This window comes from Anopheles stephensi, chromosome 2, assembly GCF_013141755.1.
Source record: "Anopheles stephensi strain Indian chromosome 2, UCI_ANSTEP_V1.0, whole genome shotgun sequence".
Taxonomy (NCBI): domain Eukaryota; kingdom Metazoa; phylum Arthropoda; class Insecta; order Diptera; family Culicidae; genus Anopheles; species Anopheles stephensi.
Genome location: NC_050202.1, coordinates 89,992,121 through 90,006,929, shown reverse-complemented (window position 1 = coordinate 90,006,929; position 14,809 = coordinate 89,992,121). Strand labels below are relative to the sequence as shown.

At 49.4% G+C, this 14,809-nt stretch overlaps 1 protein-coding gene across 5 annotated transcripts; it reads right to left on the bottom strand.

The window, feature by feature from the left end:
• Positions 1 to 1,262: 1,262 nt before the first annotated feature.
• Positions 1,263 to 12,622, bottom strand: LOC118505189 (sodium-coupled monocarboxylate transporter 1). 5 transcript variants are annotated; one of them, XM_036040648.1, is made up of 4 exons: positions 11,803 to 12,622; positions 3,237 to 3,903; positions 2,416 to 3,173; positions 1,263 to 2,342 (listed from the first exon to the last, which is right to left on the bottom strand). In XM_036040648.1, the coding sequence occupies exons 2-4, from the start codon at positions 3,901 to 3,903 to the stop codon at positions 1,797 to 1,799; spliced, it is 1,971 nt and encodes a 656-aa protein (XP_035896541.1). In that variant the 5' UTR covers positions 11,803 to 12,622; the 3' UTR covers positions 1,263 to 1,796. The 5 variants fall into 5 exon arrangements, with proteins under 5 accessions (XP_035896541.1, XP_035896542.1, XP_035896540.1 ...); XM_036040649.1 differs by lacking the exon at positions 11,803 to 12,622 and adding an exon at positions 8,749 to 8,888; XM_036040647.1 differs by lacking the exon at positions 11,803 to 12,622 and adding an exon at positions 7,389 to 8,048.
• Positions 12,623 to 14,809: the final 2,187 nt, after the last annotated feature.

The following is a 14,809-nucleotide window of genomic DNA, read 5'->3' as shown; positions in this document are numbered from 1 at the left end:
CTCTCGACCACGATACATATGCTCGCTAGTGTTTGTTTTCTTTATTTCGTGCTCAGTTCAGTTCATCGTTTGCGTCATCATCATCATCGGCAGTGGCGGTATCGTCATCCGGCATCTTCATCGTGATGACCTACATTCCTGCACAAAAGAAAACGATGCACCCGCTCATGCAGAAAAGCCAGAAAAGCCAACCAACCAACGAGCCGCTTTCAAACTCATTCAAAGTCCTCGCTCCGCTCCGACAGAACGCATCGGCGGGGAAACTAATACCGGGGATCGGGCACTTCAACGAACTCATAATCAAGAAGATAAACTTCATTACGCTTGGCTCTTTTGCTTTTCCTTTTTCCCCGTCATTAAAAGAAAGATGTTTTAACCACTCAACATGTTTGCGACTTGTGTGTGCGTGTGTGTGTGTGTGTGTGTGAAGCACATTTTCCACTTAAAGGAGAAAGACAGATGGAGCGTTCGCCGAAGTGAGTGAGTGAAAAATAATGTCACAACACACACGCACACCCTCATGATAGTGAGCCCTTCATTTTCCTGATGCAATGAGTTGGTTGGAAAATATCATATTTACAACATTGTAACCGTGCCCGTCCTGTGTGTCGTGAGCAAGAAACACCTGAAGCTTCACTTTGAAATCATCGACAGCGTGTGTAACGTCATCCTTGAAATAACGAGTGATGAAGAGGGACGGGACCAGAGTAGTAGGGCGTAGGGAAGCAAATTCATCCTTCAACTTCAACTCTTGCCCGGTTGTGGCACGACTCTCGCATTATGTTCCGCATCATCTTGAAAACCGCAAAGAGCTGGCTGGGTTTAATGTTACCACTAATCATACTCAGACTCGATGCAGTTTTCCCTTGTTTTGTGCTCTGTACACACGGTAAAAGATCCCGTATGATTAGCTTGTTGTTGTATTGAAAAGCATATCAATTACTTATTCTCCTGTATTTCCTACTTCACCAAGGAATCCCAGTAAAAAGATGGGGAAAAAGTTTGGAAAATTTTCTTGATAAACGTCAAAAGCTCGATATTAATTTTACGCTGAGGCTTTCCTCATGTTGGAAAATGGCTCAAAAAGCGTACAAAATCTTCACTATGTGTCGCACACAATAACCACTACTATCAACTAAGTTCATGGCAGGTCGTCAAACGTCAGAATACTCTCCGAAACATATTCCCCAGTTCAGTACTTGACATTATCCAAGAAATCAACCTGTGGTTCCCACACTCGCAGACTACTTCAAAGACTCGTCTTCATGTATCAATTGCGCATAATTTATTCTGCTCATACTTCCTTCTTTACAACCTACATTAAATACGAAATAAATTCCAGTTGTTATCCCTTTTCCCCCTTGCCGTCAGCACACTGTCATATGCCTTGACGTGTGCATTTTGCTTATGCTATTCTTAGAGCTAAAGTTCCTTTTTTGTTTTAAACGCGACATTCGTCTCCACATCTTGCATCGCCCGTCATGCTGAGAATAGAAACAAACAAGTCTGTCCCACTGTCCGAACCTTCTATCGCTTCCTCTCTCACCAAATCCCTAAACGCTCAGGACGTGCTTGCAGTGGGCACGTTCGGATCGCTCGATCTCGAACTACTCGAACGACAAATACTATTGTGGCAAAGAAGCAAAGAAAACACACCTCCAACGGTGGTTGGAAACGGGGTCAGATTGGTCTAGGGTTGTGCACGTAATCGGTAAGGTTCGCTGAGTTTATCACAGTCTTTCAAAGTGTATCATTACGCTTGCGAGGAGCCATCGGCCACCGACCGGCAAACCGTCTCAGTGGTCGGCTTCGGTGTCATGCTTTCGGTACACCTCCGGCCGGTCCAACTTGGGCGGTATCGGATCGACGCTCACCACCGTCACACCAGACTGCTCAGAGACCGTATCGAAACCCAGGTTGTCACGTTCGAGCTCCTCGAGCGGTGACTTTTTCGTGCTGATGCTGTTGCTGTCCGGCGACTCCACATCCTTGGGCCGAATGTCCGGGTTGGTGATGTAGCGCCGTTCCTTGCCGGGGAACATCTTGCTACAGTGGTAAGCGATCGGATGCAACAGTTTGCGGTCGTATGCATCGTCGGCGTGGGACGTCAGTACGCTCACCAGCGTACCTACGACGAGTGTGAGGAAGGTGCCAATCAAGCTGTAGTACATGTACGACACTGAGTAGATGTTTTCCGGGAAGCCAATCGTTGCCGGAGACGGGGTTTGCGTCGTGGTGTCGAAGTAGGGAAACTCAGACTCCACCTCGAGAGGAGTGTTGGCAAGCAGCCACGATTTGGTGGGTTTTGTAATACCCGAAGAGAATGTGTCGTTTGTGCAACCCTAAGAGTGGGAAAGAAAATGTCTGCCATTAGTAAAGCAATATCGGGTGCTAGTGAAGTCTAAGGACGCTTACATCAATTGTAGTCGGAAGCAGTACAATCTCCTTCGACACAGTTAAGCTGCCGAACGTTATCCAGAGCGTGATGATGTGCGACACGATCATACCGCAGGCGGCTCCCTTCCAGTTCGCGATCGGTACCAGCATGGCGAGCAAAAACACTCCCAGCAGCGGTCCCGATGTGGCCGACGTCATCAGCATACTGCTCTCGATAACTCCCGACAGTAGTCCAACCGAGAAGCCAACGCCCATCACCACCACACCGTAGATCGAACCAATGAACTTGATCACGTTCAACTGCTGCTTGTCGTTGATGCCCTTGAAGCGGGGCAGATGGGACAGAAAGTCCTCCCAGGTGACGGTGGCCAACGAGTTGATATTCGAAACGTTCAGGCTCAGTGCACCGTTAAACAGCGACGCCATAAAGATGCCCAAAACGCCTGGCAGATAGGCAAACTTGTCCTCCACGAAGAACGGAAGAATTTCGTCCATCTTGTTGATGTAACCGGCCTTCATCGGATCGCACACGGCGTACACGGCGTACACGCCCATGCCTACGATCCACGCCAGACAGAACAGCACAATCACCACCGGAATGTTGCTCATCAGCGTGCGGCGTACCTCCTTGAACGTGCTCATGCTCAGATAGCGCTGGACAAAGTTCTGCTGACAGCCGAATATGCTCAGTGACATAAACAGCTGGCCGAGCCATGCGGACGTCGTATCCACCCGAACCGTAGAGTCGCCGGTAAAGTTGAAGAAATTCAAACGACCTGACACAAAAAACAATTCGATTATAATTGCTGATCTCATGTATTAACCCTTATCTATCTTACCATCTTCAGCTGGTACGGTGAAAATCTTCTCGAACCCGCCGACCGAAACCATCGCCTGGATGATAATGCCCAGCGAGATCAAGATCATTGTCACGCCTTGTATTACATCCGCCGTGATCGCCGCCTTCAAACCACCCAGCAAATTGAATCCGATGCTAATGGCCGATATGCCGATCAGTGACGCCCAGTACGGTACGCCGATGACGGTGTTCATGGCCACGGTCGGGGTGTACACCGTGACGCCCAGATTGAGCAGCGAACGGACGATGTACGTGCCCGACGCAAGGCATCGCACCAGCCGACTGTTGAAGCGCAGATCCAGGTACTGGTACACGGACGTTACGCCCAGATTGAAGTACACCGGGATGAAGATGAAGCATACCACCGGATACGCGGTCACCATACCGTACAGCGTTTCCCACATGGCCGAACCGCGGTAGAACAGTTCGCTCGGGTAGCCCAGAAACGATCGGACGCCCAGGGTTCCGCGAGCGATCGACAGCATCATCGCACCCATCGATATCGTGCCGAGTCCGAACACATAGTCGGCCTTGGTTTTCTCCTTCTTGCCGAAGAACCGGCCCCAGAGCGGGAAGAGCGTGGAGAATATGATGAATATGATGAACACCGCATAATCCCAGATCAGGTCCATAAAGTTCCTTGCCATCTGAAACGGACGAATTGAAGAGGAAAGCAAACGATTGATTAGTTACGCTCATGGTGAAGACGAAAATGGCACATCACTGTACATCTGCACGACAGTGGCGACATCTAGGAACAATTCTAAGCGTCACTCCAAGCGAATTTCTACGCCTCATTCTCATCGCACAGGTGTGAGATAAGGCGGGTAGATAACACACTATTCAGTCCACACACAATCAAGTGGCCCCAATAGTCACCCTCGGAGTGCTAACCAATCGCGAAATGGCCCAGCGTTCGTTCGGGTGGCCACCGCCGTCGTCGTCGTAGAAACGAAGCGTCAGGCACGACCGCCCCACTGAATGCACGTCTGTTTCGGCATACGCGTCATCCACGGAGGAAGATCGGGTCTGAGTCGCCCGCGCCCCTGGAATGGTGGCTCTTTATCGGCGCTTCACGCAGGGAAACCCCCGAATCGTTATTTTTAACGTACTTTATGCTCCTAGTCTCTAATGAAATGCCATTAGTATCCTAGCGATAATGGATGTCCGGCAGAGCGGAGGGTTTCTCTGTTCGGATGCTGCCGATTGCTTAACAAACATCACACGCCAGCTGTGACGCTTTCCGCTTACTACTTACAAAGCGCTTCATCGTAGTAGCAAAACGGAACGCACCACGGTTGCACAACGTCTGCAATCTCGGCAACGTCAGCAACGTCAGCAACGGCTTTTGATCCTCCCAGTACGCGTACTGGGCCTGTTTACACTGCTAGAATCGCACAATCAATTCGCACTCTTCGTCATCGAACGTATCACGCGACGAGCTATCAGGACGACGACTGCACTTGCCATTGACCGTACCGTAAGATTCCTAGCCCACCTGAGCCACTTTACACGATCCGTAAACGTACCGGGCGGCGGTTGGTTTTGCCTCAACTGGCAGCGCTCATCTCGTGCGATCGAGCGAATCCGACGGTGTAACGCTAATGGGCAGGGAGGGATTGCGCTTTTAATAGCAGCCTAACTAGGTGCCAACTACTTGTCACCCGCGTCAGCTTTTTTTTCTCTTTTCCTTCTGCTTCCTAAATACAAAACCCTTCCGCCCGTGGGACCAGCGGCATTTAATCAGGGTGAGCGGTGAGCGGTGTCACGGTGAAGAAGCGTGAAACAAAAACACCCGCTGGCGGCGTCACGTGGTAACGCCAAACGGAAAAGTGCAGCCATTCTTTTCGCACATCCTCACACCGCAACGTTTGGCCACACCCCAGACGAACAAACGCGCGAGGCACATACAATGCATCCCCGAAATAGGAACAGCTGAAGTGCAGCAACAAAAAATGGCAACTCGCAACTAATTTGTAGTGCGGCGACCGGAACCGGAACACCACACCACCGTCAGCGGCTGGGGTGAATAGGGTCGCCCGCGTGGATTCGTTGCCCATGCACACGGGGTCACTACTATCGTCCGTCGGCATCATCTAAATCGGTGCACAACAATTTCGTGGCGCTCGTTTACTTGCCGCACGGTGCAAGATACTGTCGAACGCATTAGCCTTTGCATTGTATTGGGCTGATTTTCTGGTTGGTTAGCGTTTGATGGGCCAGATTTTTTTTTTCTCGCACGATCTCCACGCTAATCCGGCGAGCGACGTTTCCCGAACATAATGCGCGATCCCGGCTAATGTAAGCATTTCGTGTTAACAAAGCGTTTTCCAGCGTCCGTTCAATCAGTCACCTCTTGGGCGATGATGAGGTTGATAATTAATCGTACGACAACGGGTCAGTCAAGTGCCGAGACCCTCGGCGGTAACGTTTACCAACGGTTGGGAGGTTGATCGAATGGACAGAGCGTTATGTTGAAACAGTTTGCGCCGAGTGCAGCTATATATTAATGAGTAAACACTTTGTGCTCGGTCCTGCTAGGCGATAGGCAATAAGTACTCGGGGGGATCGTTACACAAGATGATCGATACAGATTTGCTTACGGTTGAGTCATGCCGCCGTTTGCATTCTTTGCTATTCGAGGATAGTACACCTTTTCTGCTCCAGCTGCGATGCGAACGTGTTGAAATGCTTGAACGTGAGACTTGACTAAGAGGATACAGGCGCGAACTGTTCTTGCTTTCTTGGCACTACAAGCTCGAGAGGTCTCGGCCTGTCATTTCTGGCTTTATACAGGTTAAACGTGCAGTTTACCCAATGTTCTGGTAAGTTTAGTCATTCCTTCCATGTTTTAAGCCTCTTCTATTTGACCCGTTCTTGTAGTATGTAACAGTAGACTGAGTTAACTTTTGTCTAAATGGACTGCTATAGATAGGGGTAGACTTCAACAGTAAAAGGATAATATTTATAATATTATGTGACTAATTTCCTATATTCGCTGTAAACATAATCATTCTCACATTTCGCAATAATGCACAATGATGATGATGATGTTGATGTTCAATTAAGCATACATTCAAATGAAAAGGCAAACCCATTTAGTGACCAATTAGCGCGGCAGCGTTAATCGCTTGCCGCACAAAGCATTCTGATCGTGCGCCCAAATTCATCTAACAGACCCGAAACGCTGAATCGTACAGTCTTTAAGTTCCTCTAGAGCTGCCAGCTAAATGATGTTCGCCTCTGTCACCTGCGTTACGCTCGTTATCACCGTCAGCCCATCACAATGAGCAAGATTAGCCCAAACGATTATTAAATGCTCGTACAATCTGCTCCCAAGCGAGCGGGTGCATCTCGAGGCACACAATTCGCCCATGTACCGTACGTGTCCGTCCGTTTCTGCAATTATTAATCTCAATAAATTAGCCCCACATGCGGGCGTAACGCGAATGCGTGCGTGGGAACAGCGCATCACTAGCATTCCGGGCTCGGCGCAGTCGTTGCCTCCGTTGCCATCTTCCACCCTCCTTAGATTTGGAGTTGTTACGAAAGGCACACATGAGTACGTGGAAGAATGGTTCTTAAAAAAACGTAAGCACACCCTTCCGACACACACACATGGCAGCTCTGATTTGAGCTGTTTTACACTACGGGCATGATGCAAAGCAAGATGGCCACACATACGATCCGGTCAGATTGCATTTGCGTAAGCACGTTGGGGGGGCTCCAAAGTTCATCACCATGTAATTTTTCACTCGATTGAACCGTTTGGGCACCAGTTGGGAGTTTGTATAGACCAAAGAGGAAGAGAGAGAGAGAAAACGCACAAACTAACGATCACACCGAACACAATGTGAGCTTTTCTTCACGTAAGCGGTAATGGCGATCTTAATGGAGCATTTAAATTTTATGCACTCAACACAAACACCCAGTCAAGCCCCCGACTGCATCACTTGTTCGTAGTTCGCTGCAATCGCTTTGTCACTCTTATGACACATTTTGCCCACCGTGTGTAGCGCGACCAACTGCCCTCTGTCCGGTGAAAAACAAAAACCACACGACGATGAAAATTGAGGGGAAATACTATCATGCCGGTAACCCGTCCCACCGTAAACAATCGACGGATATTTACCATCATTTTTGCGCGACTGCAACTGCACTCCTCTCGACACTGCTGCACCACACGACCTGCACCTATTGTCGCTGCACGTGACAGCTGCCGGCACTGACGGCGCGCAGTTTTAGGGCCGTGTCTTCGGAATGGTCGTGAAGCAGGTCAAAAAACCCTTTTCCAATCGTTGCAAATCCACACACACACACAGACACACACACGGGCTCAAACAATTTGTTGATTATGGTCGGTTTGAGCTGCTGTGCCTAAAATCTAGAACAACACCACTCACTCACTCTCTCACACTGGTTTGCGGGGCTGTTTATGTTTGCGATTAGCGTGCTATGGGAAGCTTTCCTTTTGCTGCAACACCAGCACCTGGCACGAGGCAGTGACCGGTTCGCTCAGCCAACACCGCATTAGAACTACTACCATGCACTGCAAGCCAAACCAAGCGCACCTGTCACCATCGACGACTAGCCGACTGTTACTGATATCGGTACCACCACCGGTAGACGAGCGTGTCACGCTACGTTCCGCTACTGTCGAACGACGATCGGCCACTGTCGGCTGAACTGTTGCGTGAGGCTCGATCGACCGGCACTTGGCACGGTGCCAATTCACAACCACACAGCACAGGAACCTGACCTACCGTCAGGCCGCCCTCTGCTTCCAAGTGCCGCCAGTGCAAACACTCAGCGCTCGATCGGTTCGATCATGTGCCCAGATCATCAACCGGGAAGCAGCACAACTTCAAGGATTCGCTCAGTGTGACAAGCCACTTGCACGCTAAAGGGGGAACTAACCGTACAGAAGCGTCGCGTCTACCAACCTGTTGCCAACGGTAATGCTTGCGCGTCCGGTTTTGATAAACGGTGGCAGGCGGTTTATGCAATCCGCTCGCCATCCGAACGTGCGTGCAGCGCGAAACGGTGGACGGTGGAAAGCGCGTGCGACATCAGCTGTTTGCCGTTGGCAACCCGATACCCATCGGGGCCATCGTGCTCGGTAACGATAGACTATAGCCCGCCTAGTTCTTCGAAACCCATTTCCGGTAGAAACGAAACCAGTTCTTGAGTGTCGCTCACGTTCAAACGTCCAAAATACGTCCAAACGTCACCCCGAATAGTATACGTCAGTACGACACGAGTAATTAGTAGTGATGTCGCGACGAAAACAAAAGCAAGTAAGGCGCTCTCAACTCATCACAGCTCACGGTGCAGTTCAAAGGTGCGCCTTAACTTTGTCTCATTAACTTTATTCGCGTCGTGTGCATTAACCCTTAACAGCTTGGAAGCCATCACTTGAGCTGATACTTCACATCACTAAAACTTGATCGGTATTGTGCGATTTAACTTAGCGATCACTCCTGTTAACCTACCTTTAGGTTTGATGTGTCCTTTCACCTCACCAGCTGAAGAAGAATTCTGAGATCCTCAAAGAAAAACAATCTGATCTTCCTGAAAGCACCTCCACGTCTGTTCCAGACAACGATCGACACCGTATTGATTGGTGTGCTCGGCGCATCCGATTGTATTTATAAAGGCGCAGGTGTCTAGGCGCGGGTGCCAGTTTCTGACTCAAGTGGACATGCCTAAAATCGTACCAGTTATTATCAGTCACATCCCATGCCCTGCCCGGCACGTTCAATGAGTGTGTGTCGGCTGCGAGACAGATACAAACCGATCCATCAATCAACCCTGTAAGCCTTTCGCCGTTCGCACGCATCTTGCTCTCGCGTGAACAGCCTCCAGAAACCTTCTGCCACACTCTGTTTTGCTATTTTAAATGAGCGCCCTGCTTTATCTGATAATTCATCGACATAATTGGTGTAACAGTTTAATGCTGCTGCGAAATAGAATGTTGAAAACATTTATGTAGGATGCCGACAATCGTACATCAGTCATCGGGAGACATTAATTGTCTGGCAATAGCATAATTTAATTATTTAAAAAGAAAGTCTGATTAATGAACTGCTCTCCGTAATTTATGGTGTTGATCACACGCATGAATTCGAAATTCGATTTTATTTTCGTGGAGGTCCTTAGATTACCCATATCGAAGGAAGAAAAATTTAAACGAACGACATAATCGTGATACGAACTCAATCCGTTGTGAGTTGTTGACCCATGCGTTACCGATCATACCATTTGCACCGCCCAGAACGTTCCGTTTAGAGGTGAGTATTGTTCGAGCAAGAGAGAGCTGGCCAATCTTCAGAGCCGAAATCAAACCATAAATTAATGTCCAGCTTGATTTACAGCTTCATCCGACTTTAAATCGTTCGGATGTATTAACTTATGCAAAGTTCGTTCACACTTCGCGAACAAATCTTCACTCCCGAGATTTTGCCGGTGGGATATTCCAATACGTTTGGGGATTTTTAAATGCCCGCTGGCATAATTTATCTTTCCCAAACCCCCCCACACAGAAAAGGACCACAGAGTTGCATACGCTCCGCATCATCATCACGTGATCTGCAACCAGTTTAATATGTTTCCCGTTGTCTTTAAGGCTGCGGAACGGGTAGCCGGGCAGTTCGCACTGGGACGTGACGCAAACGCCCGAAATGATCTCCGGACAGCTCGATGCTAACGAAACAGGTTTTACATCGAACAGAAGGGGTTTTCTTTTGGCCAACTTTGGCTTGTTGTTGTGGAGCTGGTTCTGCTGCAACCGAACGCCACGAGACCCCGAGAGCTGTGCCGTTTTTCGGCGATCTTTCACTTGACCTCGTCTGTCCTCGGCGTCCTACGGCAGCAGCTAATGGCTCGGGCTGCGTAGATGGGGAATTACCTTTCTATCGAAGGCCGGCTTTGCCATTATGTCGCACTTCCTCGGAACACTCGATCAACTCGATTTCTCTTAATACGCCTAGTCACGTCCTGACGGCTTCGCGCGAGTCGTATTATCGTTTATAGCTTTTTTCTTCTTCTTGCTCGATGGCTGCTAGCAATCCTTCACCAGCAATTAGTATGCCTTGAAGGAGGTAACATTTACCTCAAACACTCGTGCACGTCGTGCGCCACCTGACTCATAGAACTTGGGATGAATCACACCGGCATGGATCGATTTGTCAAGCGTGTCGCTTTAATCAGCAGCTGTCATGTTCATCTAGGCGAACGATACGGTCTCCCAAAACTCCAACATCATCCTTTCGCACGTTTCTTAAACGTTTTTATGAAAACGATACGAGCTCATCAGTAATTAGGACAAAATATCGAAACAATAAACTCTAGATCATAGAAGCGATACTTCAGGACAGTTAAGAAACAATTGTGGAGCAGCCTGTACCAAGTTCGAGATATCCACTTGCGTAGAACAAATACAGCCGCAAAACATACTGCCTAACCGGCGCAATCACAGATGCTGACGCAAACAGATCAATCGTAAGAAAATCACCAGCAGACACTCTTGCACGTCTGCTACCTAATTCCTGCCCTTTCGTGAAAAAACATTCACGCCCTACGTGCAACTACTTCAGCTGTCCGCGCACTATCATGCCTGTCAAGCATGGGGCGACAAGTGGTGGCCACAAACAAAGCGCGTCCCCAAACGGCCGTCTGATAACGGCGGCGACTCTGTTTTCACCAGAGCATACATGCGTCACGCGACTTTGAGCACGCGATACAGGGCTCTTAGCTCTAAAGTCGGTACCGGACCTGAGATTTCGCATCAGTCTTTCACCTGAGCAATTGTTAGGCGCACTTCAGCAAAGCGTCAACTCATGCACAACTCATGTTGGCGGCTAATTAAGAGTAGCTCTTCGTGCGAATCGTACCGTAAATCGGTTGAAGTGCTTGCAACTTCTCGGAACTACTTGATGCACATCGTATCGCTCGTGAGGTAGGCACGCGACAGGAACATGTGTTCTCTGTGTCTACCGTCTGCCTGCACAATGTCTAAGGCTCGTCTGGCTCCTCAAATGGTCAAACAAAACTCGCTGATAAAATGTTCCATAACCTAAGACAATTGCAGTGCAATGTCTACTTTTGCCACTTGGCTACAAAGTATTTTCCCTCGAAAATAGCATTACCACGCAGAGAATGGTTCGTGGTAAGCATGGACAAAACTGCTTCTTTCTCACGCCTAGCGACAGATAGGATTGGACGGTGCGTCCACATGCACATGCCGCCGCCGGTCCATCTTATCGAAATCACGTGAAGCCGAATCCGATGGGAACGGATGGGGACACAAACAATCAATAAGGGTAATCATCTGTATACAAGACCGTCTCGGCCGATAGCTCGCGTCTGCTACGATCCAAAGAAAAAGAGCATATGCAGACGCACAGTCTGCAGACGACACTGGACGAATTGCATAACTTTGTACAATATTGCTGCGAGCCGGTGGTTAGTGGTGGGTCTTTATAGGAATAATCAGATTGTTATAATACCAGAATCTTTATCATTTTGTTATCGCAGAAGCAACTTACCTTTACTGACTGTTCTGCTGCTTGTATGATGCGCACTGAACGGGTCTATCACACATTAGTAATCTCAGCAGGCTACCTCCAGGTTCTGATCAATCGTGTCTTTAGTAAACAAATCGCCAACCAAGCAAGCGCAGAGTCTCCTTAGCACTGTGTTCTCTCCAGCAAACGTTTGCCCTTGCGTCAACAAACAAACAAACAAAAACAACGCCAAAAAAAGAAACACTACGAGCCGAGTTGCGCCACTTCTCCCCTACACACACGCCGTTCGACAGACCAGGCAGAGAGGGATGCGTTCGTTTGTTTGTCGAAGCTTAGCCTGCGTGTAGATTAAGCACTGCCTGCAAAAGTCACGTGCGCCACCGAACTCCGAACACTGGCCAGCCTTGTTATGAGCCGTCCACACACTGTCACACCGTATGCTTTGGATTATAACTGTAGACGTTACGTACTTTCTACGATTCTACTACTGTGCTGCAGTAAGCTGTCTAACACTCTTGTTTTCGCAAAGTAATCTTCCAATTTCGCTTCCTCGTTCACCAAGAAAAAGTCTTCCGCAAGTCTCCGACCGTTTGCAAGCGACGAACGTCCTGCTTCGTCCAGGTGCTGTGCGTTTCTGTCGTTCGAATAAGACTGCCAGCGCTACCTACCAGACCCTGCCGAGGCACACTTTTCGGGTTGTCCGGGGACTGTTTTCGGTTTCGGTTGCTTTCTGCAATTTCTGACGCCACGTCCACCGTATGTTTTTGGCGGCTCTACGCGTTGTTTACGTCGGCTTCATTATGCACGATCGTGTATACACCGGCACGCTCGGCACCGGTCCTGCTCGCACCTGGCCCAAACCCGTATCTGTCTTGTCCGCGACACAAACGGCCAAGCTATCTCCCTTTCACCAACCATTCCGGCAAAGGCATGGATTTTGGTTTCTGCCGTCCCTTACACCTTGTTTTTCTCATACCGCCATCCCACTCATACCGCCTTCGCTTTCCAGCGCTTCTTGAGGGCTGCACCGAAGTCTCCGGAGACCTTCCCGCCATCGTCGTCGTCCTCCTACTCCACGTGCATACGAGCCGGACACACCGGTTGCAACTGTCTGTGCGTGTGCGTGTGCGTGTGTGTGTATGTGAGTCTGTAAACGATGGTGCGATCTGGAACCGATCCGAATAACAACTTATACCCCCGTGACACACACCAACCAGCAGGTCCCAATTTCTGAAGCTAGCTAGAAGCGGTCGCTGCCGGTGACTACCACCCGAGCAACTTCCAAGGGTTTCTCTCGGGCAAGGTCCGTCACGGTTTTTATCGGTAGTCTCGTGCTTGGTACGAGGTACGCGAGGGTCGTACCTTCCATCTCTTCCTCCCGGCCTCCTCTCGCCCCCTCGTCCCTGCGAGCGGGAACAATTGAAGAAGAGGAGGGACACAAACGAAACCTTCAGTATGATCGGCTACGATCGATACATACCCGGCAACGTCCTTCGAAGAGACCGTTTGGAGAGTGGTCCGGTAACACGCCTGTGCCGAACAACGCACACAGTGTCATTATGATTGACCGCAACCCGGCAACCCTGTACCCTTGGTTGCCTCGCGCGCTCAGGTGCTTCGTCCAAAAGCAATTCCACCTAATGTGCTGCCCCTGCCTCCGTACGAAAGGCTATGGTGCTAATTTCTAGACCTCTTGTCTGACAGTTCCACCGATCGATGACTCATCAACCACCGGGTGTTGGTCTTATCAGCTACCTTGTAGCTGCATCCACGCTCGTCGTTCTAGCTTTCTCGCCAGTAGCGCTAACATACGTCCATCGCCGTTCGCCTAGGCGATCAGGTGTTAATGGTCGATTCACCAGCCCGGCAGACATGCTAAAACCCGCCGGCGATACGCCCCCCCGGCCGATCATAATGTTGGCGCTGCTGATTAGCACAGCAAAAGGCGGCGGCAGCAGGGTTTGCTTTTCGCGCACTAAAGCACCGCAATAATAGCCTGACACTGGCTCTTTCTTTATTTATCAACACTTTTGTCCGATAAAACGTACCGCAACCGATTGTCCAAATTTAAAACAACCAGCCAACCGACCGTGCAACTCCCTGGCGGCCCATCCATTTGTTCGCGGGACAAAAATAAACAGCCCCATTAAGCCAGCCCGACGCGACGACACTCGCGCTCAACTACAGCAACAAAAAAAGGCCGACCGTCGCGGTACAAGCTGGCACAATTTTTGCATGCACGCTTTCGTGTATTAGGTAGAGGTTCGGCGCGAAAAAACAAATAATCCATTGCTTTAAGGTCAACGAATTTTATCAATGAACCGCGTGAAACTGCACCGAATCGGATTGAGCTGGTGCGATCGGGTGGATTGTGCGTTTTTGCGTGTGGGAGGGGGGGCACAGCAAATGATATCATTCGTGTATGATCTTTTGATTGACGAGTTGAGATGTGTATCTACGGCGAACGGTGTTGACACAGTTCATTGGGAATTCATTGAGAGAAATAGACGTTTTCCAACCCCCGAAGGGGCCTGCTGGACTATCTCGGTGAAGGCTCGTCCGGCGATAGACATCTGATGATCAATCATGCTACATTCCATTCCGCGTCTTATCACCCGTGACTAGGATGCTAATAATACGTTCGCCAATTCCGTAGTTCTTAAACAAACAATTGTAAAAAAAAACTAAACTTGCAGCGTATTTTAAATTGGTAGCAACTAGCGCGTGACGGTAGCCAGACTTCCGCTGAGTCTGGTGATAGGTCTAGACCACTTCCAACGATCAATTGTTGTCTGCAGCTATGGGTAGATATGGGATGGACTAAGCCTCAAAAGTCGGTATACGTTGCCTAAGCTTCGTCTGCGAGGTACGACTATCTCTCTACTCTCCGGTGTCCGGTGCGCAGGACTGACATCTTCCGGCGACAAAGACGTCTCGACCACTATCACCGCTCTCCAATGCATCTGGTTTGGGTTCGACCATCCATCGATCGATAAAATCGCTCAAATCTAACCACTAATGCAGCCCA

Coding starts and splice junctions, on each gene's coding strand:
- LOC118505189 (XM_036040644.1), bottom strand. CDS start 4,060: ATGAGAATGAGGCGTAGAAATTCGCTTGGAGTGACGCTTAGAATTGTT. Junction 3,904..3,985: donor GTCGCCACTGTCGTGCAGAT/GTACAGTGATGT, acceptor CGTCCGTTTCAG/ATGGCAAGGAACTTTATGGA. Junction 2,343..2,415: donor TGCTTCCGACTACAATTGAT/GTAAGCGTCCTT, acceptor TCCCACTCTTAG/GGTTGCACAAACGACACATT.